Source organism: Coniophora puteana (genome assembly GCF_000271625.1).
Source record: "Coniophora puteana RWD-64-598 SS2 unplaced genomic scaffold CONPUscaffold_4, whole genome shotgun sequence".
In the NCBI taxonomy this organism is placed as follows: Eukaryota; Fungi; Basidiomycota; class Agaricomycetes; order Boletales; family Coniophoraceae; genus Coniophora; species Coniophora puteana.
Window position 1 is genome coordinate 921,250 of NW_006913056.1, and position 14,997 is coordinate 936,246.

Sequence of the window (14,997 nt, forward strand, 5' to 3'; positions counted from 1 at the left end):
GGACTTGTGGTTTTAGCGGCGGGTTTGATGAATTTTCTATGCGGAAAGACAGGAAATGGCGCCGCTGTAAAATGAAAGAAAAATAAAGATGTCTCGGGCTCGTGAGTGATTCCTAGGCTTCTGATTTCTCTGGAAATCTAGGTCGTAGTAGGTGCACCTGACCACTGACGCGACTAGTTCGACTAGTAGAGCTGGGGTTTCGTCCGCGGAGGAACAAATTTGGTGTAGATGGTGATCATGTTCTTGGGGAGCTGTCAAAGTACATACTCATAAGTCCTAAGCCATGTCAGAAACGGCGCACGGGTTTGATAGCGGCGATGTTATATAATTATTGGTCAATAGAAGGTTCGTTCATTTTTCCTTATTTTCTTCCGGCGTTCATGGTCAAAGTATTTTGGAGTGCAGTGGGCCATGGCAGTGATGACGAACCATCGAATAACATATAAGCTGTTAATTTTCCTTTCTCGCTCCTTCGCTGTTTCCTGACGTCGCGTGAGTGATGTAGAACGCCACATACCGTACTAGTATGTGACATTTATTAACTGTAACCGATGCATAGTGATGCGCATTTTAAAGACGGGGTCAATCGAAAGCCGACGGTCACCAACTCGGACTACTCGAAGTTTCATAATAGTCAGTTAGCGAATGATCTGAGTCGACTCAATGATCAACGGTGACGGTGTGACCCTAAGCCCGCCGCCCCGAAATTAAGTGGGTATGGCACCGCGACTGAACGTTAATCATTTGAACGCGTTAACGTTCGAGGGTGAATGTGATATGATGCGGTTTGAAACTGGGGTACTAGCTAGTGAAAGATGTCGACAGTAAGGGCGCGGGTGTAAACCTCGCAAGAATAGTGGGTACATTATTTGATCTGGACGGCTCAGCGCGAATTTGGCCCTCCAGGGCACAAATGGACGATGTGTGCGTGAAGATCTTCGGAGGTGCGAGGCAAGTGCGAGGTCGAGCTTCGAACGCAGAAGAGAATAGGGGCTTTTGCCCAGATCAGGTATAGTCTGTGCTTGGTAAGGTTTTCCCATGGTCCGGTCTGCGCGTCGGTCGGTGGACGTGGCTGAGGCAGTTGTTGCATAGGACGTGCAGAGCGTTCGCTGTCCACAACCACTTTACGTTCTCTGTCTGCAAACTCTCTTACAATCATGGTGCGTCGCCCATACGCGCTCTAGATGGATCTCTGCATGTACTGACTTCATTGCCAAAATAGCCAGCCGCAACCACCACGGACGCGGTCCCAATCGAAACCGCCCACGAGGATATGATTGTGAGTGCTAGCGCTAGCCCCGGTGGGCCCAGCGCGCGTCTAGTTTGCTTTGGCGTAGATGTGTGTGCTGAATGCGTAGGGTTTGCCGCGCGCGTAGCACGATGCCCAGCTGGACTACTACGGCAAGCGCATGGCGACGTGCTCGTCCGATCGCACCGTCAAGGTTTTCGACGTCGTCGATGGCCAGGCTCAGAAATCGCCTGTGGGGCAGACGCTCAAAGGGTGCGTTGTTACGCTCTTGCGCTCTCTCTTAGCTAGGCTCACGGTGTTTCGTAAACTAACGTTTGCGTTGCATGTTTGAAATACCACACGGGCACTTTGGTTAATTCCGTCAATTCATGCACACCATCGCGCTCGGCTCGTTCCCCCACCTCGCACTTCCCTCCTTGCCCCCTTGTTTCCTTGGTAAATCGCCGGCATGCAGCCACACCGGCCCCGTCTGGCAGGTAGCCTGGGCGCACCCCAAGTTCGGCCAGATCCTTGCCTCGTGCTCGTATGACGGCAAGGTGCTCATCTGGCGCGAGCAGGGCCAGGGTCCCGCCGCGGGTGGGTGGACCAAGGTCGGCGAGCACACGCTTCATACCGCGTCTGGTGCGTTTCGTCTCGCTGGGTCTTTTTACGTGAGTGGTGCGGGGCTGACGTGATTTATTTTTTCTTTTTCTTTTTTCATATGCACTATTCATCTCTCGGGTGTGTATGTGCGATGGGCTCTGCATGATACGTGTTCGGCTGTTGTGATAATCGCACGTGGTGCTCGTGGCTGTGGATCGGTGGGATGGGATGGGGGTTTGGTTGGCCAGTCAACTCGATCTCGTGGGCGCCGTATGAGCTCGGCGCGATGCTCGCCTGTGCGTCCTCGGACGGCAAGCTTTCCGTGCTAACATTCAAGGGTCCGTGTGTTTATTTCCGTCGGGTATGAGGAGCAATATGGCTAAATCCAGGACACAACGATACAACGTGCATGCAGACGACGGCTCGTGGGGCGCGGACATCTTCAACGGGCACGCGATCGGATGCAACGCGGTCTCGTGGGCGCCGGCGACGCCGCCCGGGTCGCTCATCCACCCGCAACAGGGACAGCAGCAGGCGCCGGCGGGGGTGAAGCGGTTCGCGAGCGCGGGGTGCGATAACCTGGTGAAGATCTGGGGATACCGCGACGAGACGCAGTCGTGGGTCGAGGAGGAGACGCTCGAGGGCCACACGGACTGGGTGCGGGACGTGGCATGGGCGCCTAATATTGGGCTGCCGAGGAGCTACATTGCGACGGCTTCGCAGGCGAGTGTTTTCTTTTTTTCGGATGTTCTAGACGCAGAGCCATGGAGCCATGGCCTGTGGAGTCCCTGTCCCTGTCGCGGCCTGTGCATTTTGGCTCTGTTTTTCTGTTCCGTTTACGAGATTTGGAGTTTATTTTTGAATGGGTGGGCTGACCTGGAGCCAATAGGACAAGAGTGTGATTATCTGGACGAAGGATATGCCGGCAGCACCGTGGGTGAAGAACGTGCTTGATCCGTCGACGGCTGCGGTGAGTGCAGCGGCGGGGGGTGGAACGGGGAAGTTCCCCGACGTTGTGTGGCGGGTGTCGTGGAGCCTTGCGGGGAACATCTTGGCGGTGAGCTGCGGGGACGGGAAGGTGACGCTGTGGAAGGAGAACCTCCGAGGCGGGTGGGAATGTGTGAGTGACATGACGAGCTAGAGCGGATGCAGTAAGGGAAAACAAGTTTTGCAATATGACATTCTATACTTGTCTGTGGCAATATCAATCAAATGACAATGATTTCGAGAGTGACATCAAGTTCTGATTCTGCATAGCACGGAACATTTGGGTTAGAATTGGAAAGATGGAGAGGGAGAGCTTGGCGAGATCTCAGGGAAGGGAGAGGAGGATGGTGATTGGAAATTGGAAATGGCTGGGAGAGTGTATGTATGTATGCTCCACTCCCCCCTCGATTTTTGTTTCAACTTTCCCAGTGCCACCAAGGGGATTCGCTCCTCGCTGTTTGCCAGGGTCGACGTCGAGCTCACTGAAGGGGCAACAGGTGACCTGAGTGACGGAACGGGGAACGGGAACTGGCGAAGAGACTGATCGTTTGTGGACATAGCAACGAATTCGCGTCTGCACAGGCACAGAAACTATTCTATTTCTCTTCAACTTCTCTCTTCGTCATCTCCCCGTCCCCTTCTCCTCCTCCTCCCAGTCTAAACGAACTCAATATATGGCCTAGTACCCACTTTCTTATCTCTTATTTCTTCCTCCGCTCCTTCCCCCCCCCCATGCATCCTTCAAGATACGTCCCAGACCTCCCCCAGGTCGAGGCACGTTCCTTCTTCGCCTACACCCCCAACGAGGTCAAGCACCGCAAGCGCACTACCACAGCTCAGCTCGAGGTCCTTGAAGCCGTCTTCAGCACAGAAACAAAGCCATGTCTCGCAAAGCGCAAGGAACTCGCAGACGAGCTCGGCATGAACATGCGTGGAGTCCAGGTACACCCTTTCCTAATCTCCCTCCTACTCGGCTCTCATGTCCTTTTTCCTTCCATTAGGTCTGGTTCCAAAACAGGCTCGTGCACTCTCGTCATGTCTGTATAGTCACATTAGACTAACGTGACGCGATATTTACCCCACAGGCGCGCAAAGCAGAAAAACATATCCAGAAAGCTCACAAACTCGCCCCACGCCACATACTCTGACGACAACGACTCGTCTTCTCCGCCAGACCAGTCACCAGACGACTCCCGCACGTCTTCCACAGAGACGGAAAAAGTCGAGAACACCCCTTCCTCGTCGCCACCCGTCCCTCGGACATCACCGCGCCAGATCGTCATGGACCTCAACGCGAGCATGGAACCCCCGGCCGACCTCCTAAGTCTCCGCCGTGGCTCACTTCCCGTCAACATGCTCCCGCACTCGGAATTCTCCATAGGTCCAGACGCAGTCCTCAGCCGCAGACAGAGCATCGACAGCATGGGCAAACTCGGCACGCACCCGTACGCCATAGCCACCCGCAACCGCAACAGTACACTCTACCCACGGCCCTCCCTGGGCGGCGTCAGCGGCAGGCAGCAGCACCCCCTTCGCGGGGCACGCAGCAACCTCTGCCCGCCGAGCGCCTCGTCGACCTTCAGCCCCGGACAACACCGCTCGCTCGCGCACCGCGCGTCGATGCCGCACGTGCACGCGTACTCGTCTGCGTCGCGCCGGCCGAGCATGCAGTCGCACTCACCGCTGTCGCCGCATGCCGTCCTCGTCGGCCAGCGCCGCGGTTCGGAGCAGCATCTGCACCAGCACCAGCACCAGCACCAGCACCAGCAGCAACACCACTTTGCGCTGGGCATGGCGCTCAGCGAGCGCACAATGTCGCTCCCCGCTGGGCCCTTACCACAAGAAGGCTTCTCGTTCGGGACGCCCGCGAGCCCCGACGGGTCGTACGCGTCCTCGGAGGGCGTCGCGCCCGGCGACGCGAGCCACGGGACGTCCACGCCCGACAGCACCAGCCGGTTCTTTTCCTCGACGGCAGCGCTCCCGCCAGTGGACCTCGATGCGTTGCAGCGGTGGAATTTCCCGAGCGTGCCGCACGGGCCGATGCGCCGCGAGTCGGAGCTGTCGTTGTCGCTGTCGTCGGTGGGTGCGGGGCCGGGAGACGATACGGATGACGCGGCAAGCATTGTGCCGCTCTCGCGCTTTGGGTCGATTGCGAGTGTGTCGAGCGGCACGAGCGGGGGTGGGTTTGCGTCGGACTGCGGTGGTGGTGGTGGCTTCGAGCCCGCGCCCTCTGGTGCTGGTGTGCATGTGGATATGCGGCGCAGGAGCTCGTGGTGAGTTGATTTTGTCTCTGGCTGAAGTTGTGTATCATTTTGCTGACCCCGGGATTGCTCGCTCGCTTTGTGTGATGTGATGGGTGGCGTTTTGACAGCATCTCGGATATGCAGATCCACATGGCGTCGCTCAACATGCGCGCGTCGATACCCGGTCCTGGCGGGAAGATGCCGTACGACGGGCACAGTGCTGCCGCCGCCGCTGCGTGCGCTGCTGTACGCCGTGACCGCAGCTTTGCGCCGTCGACGGCAGCCTATGGCCACGATGGGTTTGGCATGAACGGCTCTCAACAGCAGCAGCAGCACACGTTCTCGAGCTCGGACTGCGTTAATGACCCCTCGTTGTCGTTCCATCAGGAGAGGTGCGATAGGTTCGGGCTTGACCAGCTTCACTCGTCTGGCTCATCGGTGTCGCCGTCGACGATCTCGCCCCATGGGCCGTCGTCGCCGAACGACGCGAAGGGGTACATGCTCAGCGAGGTCAGTTTGTCGCTCATCACTGCAGCTGTTGATCTAGTCAACTAATCGGTGAATGCTATCTGTTTACTTCTCCAGTCCAACCCGTCATCGCAAGATAGCGCCGCCTGCCTGACCAACAGCATGTTCATGGCCCCGCACTCGTTCCACCCCTCCGGCGGCATCTCCCCGCTCGACGAGTCGTGTACCGCAGCCTCGGACATGGGCGTTAATGGCCATGGTAACGTCAGCTACCACTTCCCGTCCGCTGTTTCGGGCCCGCATCCGTACGACGGAAGCTTTGCCCCGGACGCCGCTGTCGGTCCGTCTGCCGGTGCGGGAGCGGGGATGGAAGGCCGCGGGTCGTTCTCGGGGCCGGCTGTTGGGCATCATCATGGGCATGGGCATGGGCATGGGCATCATGGTGGTCATCATGAGGCTGAGCTGGGTTATCCTTCCGAGGCTGGCCTTGGTGGCCACGGCGACTCGCATCTGCATCATGCGCATGCGCATGGGTTTTCTTCCTTGTCGTGACGGTGTTGTGGTGTTGTGACATCGTCGACGGTGGTTGAAGATGACGTTAATGCGCCGCCTTTGCCTTTGCCTTGGACCTGAATCATCACAGAACTCAAGACAGAACCAGTAGTATCCGCCCTCCCCGTCTCCTTGAACCGCTGAACCGTGATCTGCGGAACGGCGTGCCGCCTTCGCCACCCCCCCTCCCTCAACTTATCCACCACCACCCCATCCAAAGTAGGCCCAAGGCCGTTTTCGAAAGAGACGTTCGTTTTTGTGGTGTGGAGAAACGCAGACGCCGGGACCGACACCGGGGCGAGGGACACCGACCAGCGTTGGAATTCATCATGTCGACAAGTATCCAGCCTGCCACTGCCACTGCGCGCATCTCTCCGTGTGCTCCTCCTCGACCGCTTGTTCTTCGCCGTGTCTCGGGCAATTCCGTGGGCTACTGTTTTTTGAATGATTATGCTTGCGGTGTTCCGATATGGTCTATCCTCCTCAACGTAACGCAACGGTCTTTTTGGGATGGTCTGACCTGATGGCCGTTCGCCCGTCTGCGCCTCCATCTCCATCCTATCAACCACGATGTTCCGTGTCCGTGTTTATCTCACCCCGGTCCCGCCCGCAGATCTTTTTCGTCTCGTTTCTTCTTGCTCTCCTTTCGGCTTTCGCATCCTATGCCCGCGCCAACCGTAAATTTATCGTGTTAACATATCTTTATCCTCCTTTGACATCTCCCCCCCTTCCTGGCTGATCTACACTTTACATGTTCACTTGCGCGCGCGCGTGTTCACGGACTCTTGATTTCCTCCCTGTGCATTTCCTCCCTTTTGCTCTTTGTGCTGTCGTGCCTTCGTCTGTGCCTGCTGGCCTGCTGGCTGGGTCTCGCGGGCACGGCGCGGTGCCTCCCATTTGTGCTTGCCTTTACAGTCTCGTGTCATCCCTCTGGCCACTGGCCTATGCCTCTCGCGTTGCTTCTGTCCATGGTTCATTCGTTCGTTGTCCATATACATATTATCACCCTCACTCACACGTTTCTCCCTGTTCCCTCTCAACCCCGTGCTCCACCACCCTCTCGCCGCCTCCGTTGGTTTTTGGCCTTTTGCCACATTCCACCTCCCACGTTCGCGTTATGTCCGGTTTAGATCTGCGATTTCAGCGGGCCAGCTTTAGCCTTTCGCTCTCCTGGCCGACTCTACGCTGCTTTATGGCGCCCCCCGTCTTCCGCCATCAAACCCCTACCGTCATCCTCGGGCCTCTGCGCCCCTCATCAACCGGTGTTTTATCTACATGTTTTGATCTATGGTTTCGCGTTGTCGTCTTCCTCTTCATTTTTATTCCTCTATTTCTGCCGATTTATCATCTTATCTTTCTCCATCTCTGATTTTTCTCTGTGATCGACCGTGTACCTTAGGTTACCTGGCTGCTTAATCTCCCCTGCCTGTTTGTGAGAATGTGTCGCTGCTGAAATGCATTATTTGTTTTATACTATCGTGGGCCATAAGACTACAAGTGCGTGAAGGACTATCGAGGTCGAAGGTCGAAGAACTACAGAGGTCAGAGCTTCGTGCCCGGCGATGGCCCCGGGAACTGCGGCGACAGCATAGGCGGGTGGATAACCCCTGCCCCTACACCCAGCCCCATCCCCGTCCCCGGCTCGCCCATCCTGCCCGTGACCTGGGCGTTGCGATCCATCATCATGCGGTGCAGCTGCACGCGGATGCCCTGCACGGCGTAGCGCAGCGAGGCGACGTCCTCGCCGACGCGCATCGCCTCGTGCGTGAGCGCGATGTCCGTGCGGCGCGCGAGCGAGTCGACGGTCGCGCCGACGGCGGCGACGGACTCGCGCAGGCCCGCGAGGGTGCCCTCGAGCGAGGTGCTCAGGTTTAGGGGCGCGACGGGGGTTGCGGCGGGCGGGAGGGTGTGTGCGTGTGCGTGGGGGTGAGGGTGGGATTGGTGGGCGTGGGGGTGAGGGTGGGATTGGTGGGCGTGGGGGTGAGGGTGGGATTGGTGGGCGTGTGCGTGGTGGGCTGGGGTTGTTGAGCTTTGAGAGTGCGAGTGCGAGTGCGAGTACGAGCGGGTATGTGTCGTGGCGTAGGCGGGTGCGGAGGCGGGCGTTAGCGGTGCGGAGTCCTCGGACGGCGGGAAGTAGGACGCGAGGGGGTCTTCGTGCTCGTATGGTACTGTGGATGTAGAGTATACTGCGTCAAAGGGCTCGGGGGCAGCTAAAGACAGACGAGGGTCCGAGAAAGCAGCACCAGATGATGTAGATGCAGGAGGCGAAGACGGAGTCACAGTAGGACGGGACCAGGTAGAGTTCGTCGAGGACGTCGACGCTTCATTCTGCAGTAAATCTCCACCACCAGGCCTATACCACGGCCCGAGCGACGCCTTGAGCGCATGCAGCTCGCGCCGCATCGCCTGCGTGAGCCCGTCCAGCGCGCTCACGCGCTCCCGGAGAAGCGCATTCTCCGCAGCGAGCGCGCCCTGCCGCTCCGCGGAATGCATGAGGAAGCCCTTGATCGACTCGTACGCGCACGACGGCCTGTGCACGTCCGCGAGCGTGCGCCGCGTGCCGGTCCACGCGCACCCGAAGCTCGCGTGCTCGCATGAGACGAGCGCGTCTGGGCACGATGTCGACTCGTGCGTGCGGGATTCTGAGCGGGGGAGCTCGGAGAGGCAGTTTGGGCATGTGAATGTTTTGCATGGGCATTCGTCGTTGTGCTTCTGCGTGACGGTGCCGGTGTTAGCGATGATGCAGGAGGAAGTGTGTATACGCACGTCAAGCTCGCCGACGCGGACGGTAACGCCGCAGCCGTCGCACTGGGTCATACGCCTTCCACAATCCTCGGCGTGCTTATCGATGTCCTTGCGCAGGATGATCTCCTCGCATCCCTCCTTCGAGCACGTCACCGTGACGTATTGACACCCGTCCTTGAGGTGCGACGCGAGCAGCTGCCGCTGGCATGTATGCTCACAGCCCAGCTCGCGTTGCGAGCACTCGACAATCAACTCGTCGACCAGCTGACAGCAAAGTACAGGTGGGCATGAGGGGGGACAGGAGCCGACGGATGCCCGGTAGCACTCACATGTTTCACGATGGGGTTAGCCGGTACGAGGTCGTCCGGAGAGAGAGGAAAGCGGTCGATAGGACACTGTGGTGCGTGTTTGACCGCTTCTACGATACAGTCGCGGCAGAATGTGTGCATGCATGCTTTCGTCGTTGTCGGGTCGATGAATGGTGCACTGGATGAGAGCGTGCGGTTGAGCAGGGTCGTCTCCACATAATGCGCTGAGACATGATCTCACTGGCATATGCAACACATCTGGTGGCGAGGAGGTGAGCAAGAAACCGAGATACTCGTTCTTTTTGCTTACCAGGTTGCTATTCGGTGTGTCGACATAGTTCATGACCTGCGTGCTGGGATATGTCGAAGTTGGGGAAACAAGACAAGTTGTGATTTGATCAACTATTGCCTCCGCCATGTCTGCAAACCCCTATCTAGCGTCATTGTCTCCGACTTAAATCTCTTAAAAGTATCCAGCGTGTGAAGGCAAATCAAGGACTGAGTAGTGAAGAAGGACAGTGTAAGGACACAGAGGAGGCTCAGATCTGCATAGCATCCACCAGGCTTTCCAACTCCATCGCGTCCTCATGGACATCGGAGTCTTCGCTTTCAGATGGCACGTACTCCGACGCCTCGCTCGACTCCGACCCCGTATCGTATAAGTAGCCCTCGTCGTCCGTGTCCTCAAAGTCGCTGTCGTCCGTATACACCGACACGTTGTCGTCTTCCAAGATCTCCGCGAGCCGCTCCTCGTCCCAATCCTCCCAGAGCTCCGGGTCGTCGAGCATCATCCTTCCGTACGCCGGGAGCCCCTCGTCCATGTCGGGCTGAAAGACAAAGTACTTCCTCGCACAGATTAACATACCAGGGTACTCCCAAGACACCTCCGCCTCGTCCTCGTCCCCGAACCCTGCGCACAACTCGGGCTCGATGAGCAGCGGCAGACCCAGCCCATACAGCGAACACAGCGCAAAATCGAGCACACGCACCCCGCGCAGCCTCGGCATGCCCGCGTACTTCTCCGCAAGCAGCCCGTCCGCGTCCGCCGGCTCGAACCCGCGCACGGCCGACCACACATCGAGCCACACCACCCTGGGGTGCACGAGGCCCTCCAGCTCCTCCACATGCGGCACCACGAGGTGCTCGAGCTCGGGGCACGCGTTCGTCAGCGCCTGCACGTCGCTGAACGCGAACTCGTGCAGGTACGTCGCGACGACGACCGCGAGGTAGCGCAGGCGCGCGCCGTGCGTCTCGAGGAACGCCGCGAAGCACGCGCCCGCGCTCCCGCGCCCCCAGTACGGTGCGCTGAGCGCGAGGCGCCGCAGCGCGGGCAGGCGCAGGCCCACGGCGATGGAACGGAAGGTGCCGACGATGTCGCGCCGCTCGCGGGTGAGCCATATGAGGTCGAGCGAGACGAGGCGCGGGAACGTGTAGGGCTCGCCGCCGTCGGGTGCGAGGGCAAATGCGGAGATTTCGCAGGCGAGGTGGGCGAGGTTCGAGAAGCGGGCGAGCTCGGGGACGGCGTACGCGATCGGGACGGACGTGCCCAGCTCGATGTGCGTGATCCGGGAGCTGCAGGCCTCGGGGACGCAGGCGAACGCGGGGAACGTCCAGTCCGGGTGGGCGTTGAATAACGACGACACGCTCGTGTCCAGGACCGGGTTGAACACGACGTGTCGGATGCTCGTGCAGATCGACAGGACAGCCTTGAGCGACAGGTCGAGCACAGACCGGTGCGTCTTGGACGCGTAGCAGAGCACGCTGAGCTTCTTCACCATCGGGGGCCGCTCGGACGTCGAGTCGCTGCGGAGGGTCTTTACGAGCAGAGGCAGCTGGGCGACGCGCCGAATAACGGCATGGTGGTAGAGAAGCTCGTTCGCGGCAGGATTCCAGGTCTTGCAGACGAGCGTCAGGCTTTTCTGGAAGCGCAGGTTCTGGGACCAGGCCGAGTTCGGGCCGCGCCATAGGTTGGGGTCGAGCAACGCGGGAGGGGCACACGCGAGGTCGAGGATGGAGATCAGGAGCTCGAAAGGGAGCAACGCCACTGGGCGCAATGTGGCCATGGTACCGTCACTGTGATGTTCTTTCTGATTTCGACGTTCTTCGTCGAGCATTGCGCCTGGAAACTGCTGCATCTGTCGGTCACAAGCAGAGAAACAGTCTGGACTCGGGGGAACTCACCGACGTGGACACGAATATTTCCGCAGAGCTCAGGTCTCATCCCCTGCGCGCAGAGAACTCGAGAGATGGGACAGGAAGGGGCTATATGTATGCGGTCCGAATTTCCCAATTAATCACCGTGAACGGGAGTGGCACGCACTGCTCGTCAGCGCCCTGAGCGCTTGGTCAAACTCAACGAAACCTACCTCGATGTCCTCGGATTTTTGTGATTAAAAAAACAGGCCGCGCTTGGGCCACGGCGATGGGTGGTTTGATACTCGGAGTTTGCAGATCGGGCTGGGAGATGTGCGGACAAGGGATGGTGAAGAAACATGACAGCAAGCTTGAAATTGGGAATTGCCTGCGCGGTCGGCTCTCCCTGTCCGAGAAGTAATGCCCCCGACCTTTGACGCGCCACAGCAGTTCACCAGAGCCTCCTAGAAAATCATTAACTCCGAGTTCCTGTTTATAGTAGGAACACTGATAAAAGAAATGACAATGTTAGCATTGAGCAAGCTCAACCATGTCCCGGTCACCCTGCCAGTCCGGTGTCAAGCCTCAATATTGTCGTGAGACGGCCATGATCAGCTCAAAGCGAAACCTTGGCAAGGAAACGAGGCTTTTATCCTCAGTACTTCGCCTCGTTCCAGCATCACCGTTCATGCATACGCCTCACGCTGAAACAATGCATACTCGCCCTCCGCGGAACAGCAGCACAACGCAAGAGAAGTACAAAGAAATGTACCTGCCGGCAAAGAGGCCAAGGTCACATTGTACATCGCGTAACACCGTCGTACACGAACCTCATGGCGCGTACGCGAGCCATAGCCCGTGTCCTCGTACGAGGGTACCGCGCTAGCTTTTCCCCACCAGCCTCTCGAGGTTGTACCCAGACGCGATCTGGAACTCCCCAGTACCGCTGCTGACCAGCTTCCCGGCCTTCTTCGACAGCCGGCCCTGCTCGCGCACCGCCTTCTCCATCCGCGCCTCTGCCTCGCCCGTGCGCTCCGTCCAGTCCCGCTCGGCACCCTGGCCCGGCTTGCCGCTTTGGACCTTTGCCTTGGGCTTGAGCTTACCGCCCAAAGACGGCTTAGCCCGTGCGTTGGCGGACGTGCTTCCCTTTGACTTCGATCCGCCTTTGCTGCCCTTCTTCCCGCCGCCGTTCGTGATCGCGGTCGGCGCCTCGCGCAGCGCAAAGGCTTTCGCGAGATGCCCAATATGCAAATGCCGCACATGAAACATGTGCTTTTCGTCAGACGGATGCGTTGCGTACGCACGCATGTGCGCGAGGAAAGCGCGTCTCGCGAGCCCAGCGTTCTACAACGAACCATCAACCAGAGTCAGCCGCAAAGCCAAACTGCAACGCACCTCTTTGTTCCGCAACACCCACCGCTCAAACGACAGCTGCACCTCCGTCGCGCGCTGCTCGTACTCCACGCCCTTCCCCCCAAAGCCCTTCGCAAGCACCTGCTCGACGCTCGCGCCTTCCAGCCGAATCTCGCCCCCCGCCGCAGCATCGGCACCCACAACCGCACCCCCACGCATCCGATCCTCGACCCACTTCACCCACTCGGCCTCGCTCGGGGCTATAATGCTCCACGCCTCGCCGCCTCGCCCTGCACGCGCCGTCCGCCCCACGCGGTGCACATACTCGGTCGCCCCACCCTCAGTGGGCAGATCGTACTGCACGACGGCGCGCACGAGCGGGAGATCGAGACCACGCGAGGCGACGGACGTGCACAGCAACACGGCCGACGACGCTGCTTCCTCCTTCGTCGGCAATTTCGGCTTTGCTTTCGGCTTCGATTTTTGGGATGACGTCGACGAGGATGCCGAGGTAGAGAAGCCGCGCAGGGACGCGAGACGGGTGGGCGTCTCGAGCGAGCCGTGTAGGCGGTAGATGGCGGTGTCGGGGAGGAGGGGCGAAAACACAGCGATGCCGTCGCCGGGTGAAGGTTCTTCCTCGTCGTCCGATTTTCCTTCTTCATCTTCCGAGTTTTCGTTATCCTCCTCACCGCCTCCATCGCCCGACTTTGGCCGATCCGACGCCTGCGATTGACCGGGACCCATGAAGGAGCCCCCAAGTAATCGCCAGTGAAAGTCGACAGAGTCCGTACAGCTGAGGAACACGATGATTTTGGTTCCTCGTTTGTTTTGAGCCTGCGAGAGAAGTTGTCGAAGGATAGCGACAAGGGCAACCAAGCGCATTTTAAGTGGCACCACCACATACTTCTGCGAGAGCTGCGACGGAGGCGTAAACTTCGACGAGGTCGCGTTAGCGCCGGCCGCATCCTGCGACGCCTGCTGTTGTCCAGATGCATCCTCGTCATTCTCCACAGCCTTGATCATCAGTGGACGCTGCAGAGCCGTCCCAGCGAGCTTCTGCACGTCCTCCCGGATCGTCGCAGAGCACAATATCGTCCGCCTGCGCCGCTCCCAGTCCCAACCGCCGACGTCCATGCTCTTGCCCTCGTTGACGGCGTGCACCGCGAGCTTGCGCCGCCCGTCGAGGCCCTGGATGATGCCGCGGATCGTGTCCTCGAAGCCGAGCTCCATGAGCCGGTCGGCCTCGTCCAGGACGAGCCAGCGGCACTTTCCGACGTCGAACGAGGACGTGTTCTGCAGGTGGTCGAGCAGCCGGCCGGGTGTCGAGACGAGGATCGGGATGCCCTTGCGCAGGCGCGACTTTTCGTGCGTGCGCGTCGCGCCACCGCTGAGCAGGCCGGACACGAGCCAGCGCGTGTAGTGCGAGGGCGGGGCTTGGGCGTCGGAGTCGGCGGCGTTGTCTTCGTCGTCGTTGTCGTCCTCCGCGCGGAGTTTCATGCGCAGGACGGATTCGAGCACGTCGGAGATCTGTTTAGCGAGTTCGCGCGTGGGCGCGATGATGATGGCGAGCGTGCCTATCGAGCGGTCGATCCATGAGTGAGTGCTGAGTGGGAGGAGGTCTTGGATGATAGGCAGGAGGAAGGAGAGCGTTTTTCCGGAGCCGGTTTGGGACTGGATGAACACATCTCGGTCTGCGTGATCTGCTGTCGGACGCGTGAAGATGGGGAGGGACGCGCGTTGGATGGAGGTGGGTTTGGCGATGTTGAGCTTGGTGGTGAGGTGGGCGGTGAGAAGGGGATGCAGGCCGAGGTCGGCGAACCCGGACCCCGTAGCGAGAGGGGCGTTGCTTGGCTTTGATACAGCGGAACGAGCTGCGTTTGACAATGGTGCCTCAATTTTTGGGTTGTAGGAGAAGAGAGAAGATATAATTTGCCCTGGTGGAAGCTTGGGCGCCGTCGAGGTAGGAGCAGAGCGAGCGAAAGTCTTGGCTGAGTCGGGCAATGCAGCTTGAGGTGCATGTTCCTGACGTCGTGGCTTTTTTACAGGTCGAGCAGAATAGTCTTCGCCGTCGTCTTCCGCATAAGCAGGCGGTGGGTGTACACTCCCTCTATCTTCTTGCCTAGTCTTGCGCTTCAGAGTGCGCTTAGCCTTGACCCTGTACGGAATGAGATCTAGCTTGAATTCAGCGGAACAAAGATGCAGAATAACAAACCATCTGACCTATCAGTCCATCGTCCTCCCTTGTTTCCGACAGCCCGCCTCGAAGGTCCCGCCGGTGCTTCAGCAAAGTTGAGCACGAGTCCGTCGTCCATCGCAAAAACGTCAGAGCTCAAAAGTCGAATTTTCGATCAAACACCCTCGCCCGCATCTCCGAGCA

The 14,997-nt window shown here is 59.1% G+C and overlaps 5 protein-coding genes across 5 annotated transcripts; 2 read left to right on the top strand and 3 right to left on the bottom strand.

Moving 5' to 3' along the window:
• The first annotated feature begins 1,104 nt into the window (after positions 1-1,104).
• CONPUDRAFT_81020 (WD40 repeat-like protein) lies at positions 1,105-3,062 on the top strand. The gene is made up of 7 exons (XM_007768318.1): positions 1,105-1,160; positions 1,223-1,279; positions 1,377-1,501; positions 1,704-1,870; positions 2,080-2,169; positions 2,247-2,554; positions 2,721-3,062. Exons 1-7 carry the CDS (start codon positions 1,158-1,160, stop codon positions 2,970-2,972), a joined length of 1,002 nt encoding a protein of 333 aa, XP_007766508.1. The 5' UTR covers positions 1,105-1,157; the 3' UTR covers positions 2,973-3,062.
• A 194-nt stretch (positions 3,063-3,256) lies between these two features.
• On the top strand, positions 3,257-7,503 carry CONPUDRAFT_136090 (uncharacterized protein). Its single transcript, XM_007768618.1, has 5 exons — positions 3,257-3,760; positions 3,820-3,836; positions 3,904-5,091; positions 5,190-5,571; positions 5,647-7,503. The coding sequence occupies exons 1-5, from the start codon at positions 3,551-3,553 to the stop codon at positions 6,079-6,081; spliced, it is 2,232 nt and encodes a 743-aa protein (XP_007766808.1). The 5' UTR covers positions 3,257-3,550; the 3' UTR covers positions 6,082-7,503.
• A 120-nt stretch (positions 7,504-7,623) lies between these two features.
• Positions 7,624-9,552, bottom strand: CONPUDRAFT_151921 (uncharacterized protein; the record flags this gene model as incomplete). The annotated part of the gene is made up of 4 exons (XM_007768619.1): positions 7,624-9,090; positions 9,156-9,312; positions 9,376-9,392; positions 9,445-9,552. 4 exons carry the CDS (start codon positions 9,550-9,552, stop codon positions 7,624-7,626), a joined length of 1,749 nt encoding a protein of 582 aa, XP_007766809.1.
• Positions 9,506-11,359, bottom strand: CONPUDRAFT_136091 (uncharacterized protein). Its single transcript, XM_007768620.1, has 2 exons — positions 11,316-11,359; positions 9,506-11,263 (listed from the first exon to the last, which is right to left on the bottom strand). Exon 2 carries the CDS (start codon positions 11,246-11,248, stop codon positions 9,674-9,676), a length of 1,575 nt encoding a protein of 524 aa, XP_007766810.1. The 5' UTR covers positions 11,249-11,263; positions 11,316-11,359; the 3' UTR covers positions 9,506-9,673.
• A 208-nt stretch (positions 11,360-11,567) lies between these two features.
• CONPUDRAFT_163932 (DEAD-domain-containing protein) lies at positions 11,568-14,932 on the bottom strand (the record flags this gene model as incomplete). Its single annotated transcript, XM_007768621.1, has 3 exons — positions 11,568-12,611; positions 12,663-14,791; positions 14,833-14,932. 3 exons carry the CDS (start codon positions 14,930-14,932, stop codon positions 12,150-12,152), a joined length of 2,691 nt encoding a protein of 896 aa, XP_007766811.1. The 3' UTR covers positions 11,568-12,149.
• Positions 14,933-14,997: the final 65 nt, after the last annotated feature.

Bases quoted from the DNA above. Each gene is read 5' to 3' on its own strand.
- CONPUDRAFT_81020 (XM_007768318.1), top strand. The intron at 1,502-1,703 runs GTGCGTTGTTAC...GCCGGCATGCAG, and splicing joins GTGGGGCAGACGCTCAAAGG to CCACACCGGCCCCGTCTGGC. The intron at 1,871-2,079 runs GTGCGTTTCGTC...TTGGTTGGCCAG, and splicing joins CACGCTTCATACCGCGTCTG to TCAACTCGATCTCGTGGGCG.
- CONPUDRAFT_136090 (XM_007768618.1), top strand. From the start codon at position 3,551: ATGCATCCTTCAAGATACGTCCCAGACCTCCCCCAGGTCGAGGCACGT. The intron at 5,092-5,189 runs GTGAGTTGATTT...GCGTTTTGACAG, and splicing joins ATGCGGCGCAGGAGCTCGTG to CATCTCGGATATGCAGATCC. The intron at 5,572-5,646 runs GTCAGTTTGTCG...TTACTTCTCCAG, and splicing joins AGGGGTACATGCTCAGCGAG to TCCAACCCGTCATCGCAAGA.
- CONPUDRAFT_136091 (XM_007768620.1), bottom strand. From the start codon at position 11,248: ATGCTCGACGAAGAACGTCGAAATCAGAAAGAACATCACAGTGACGGT.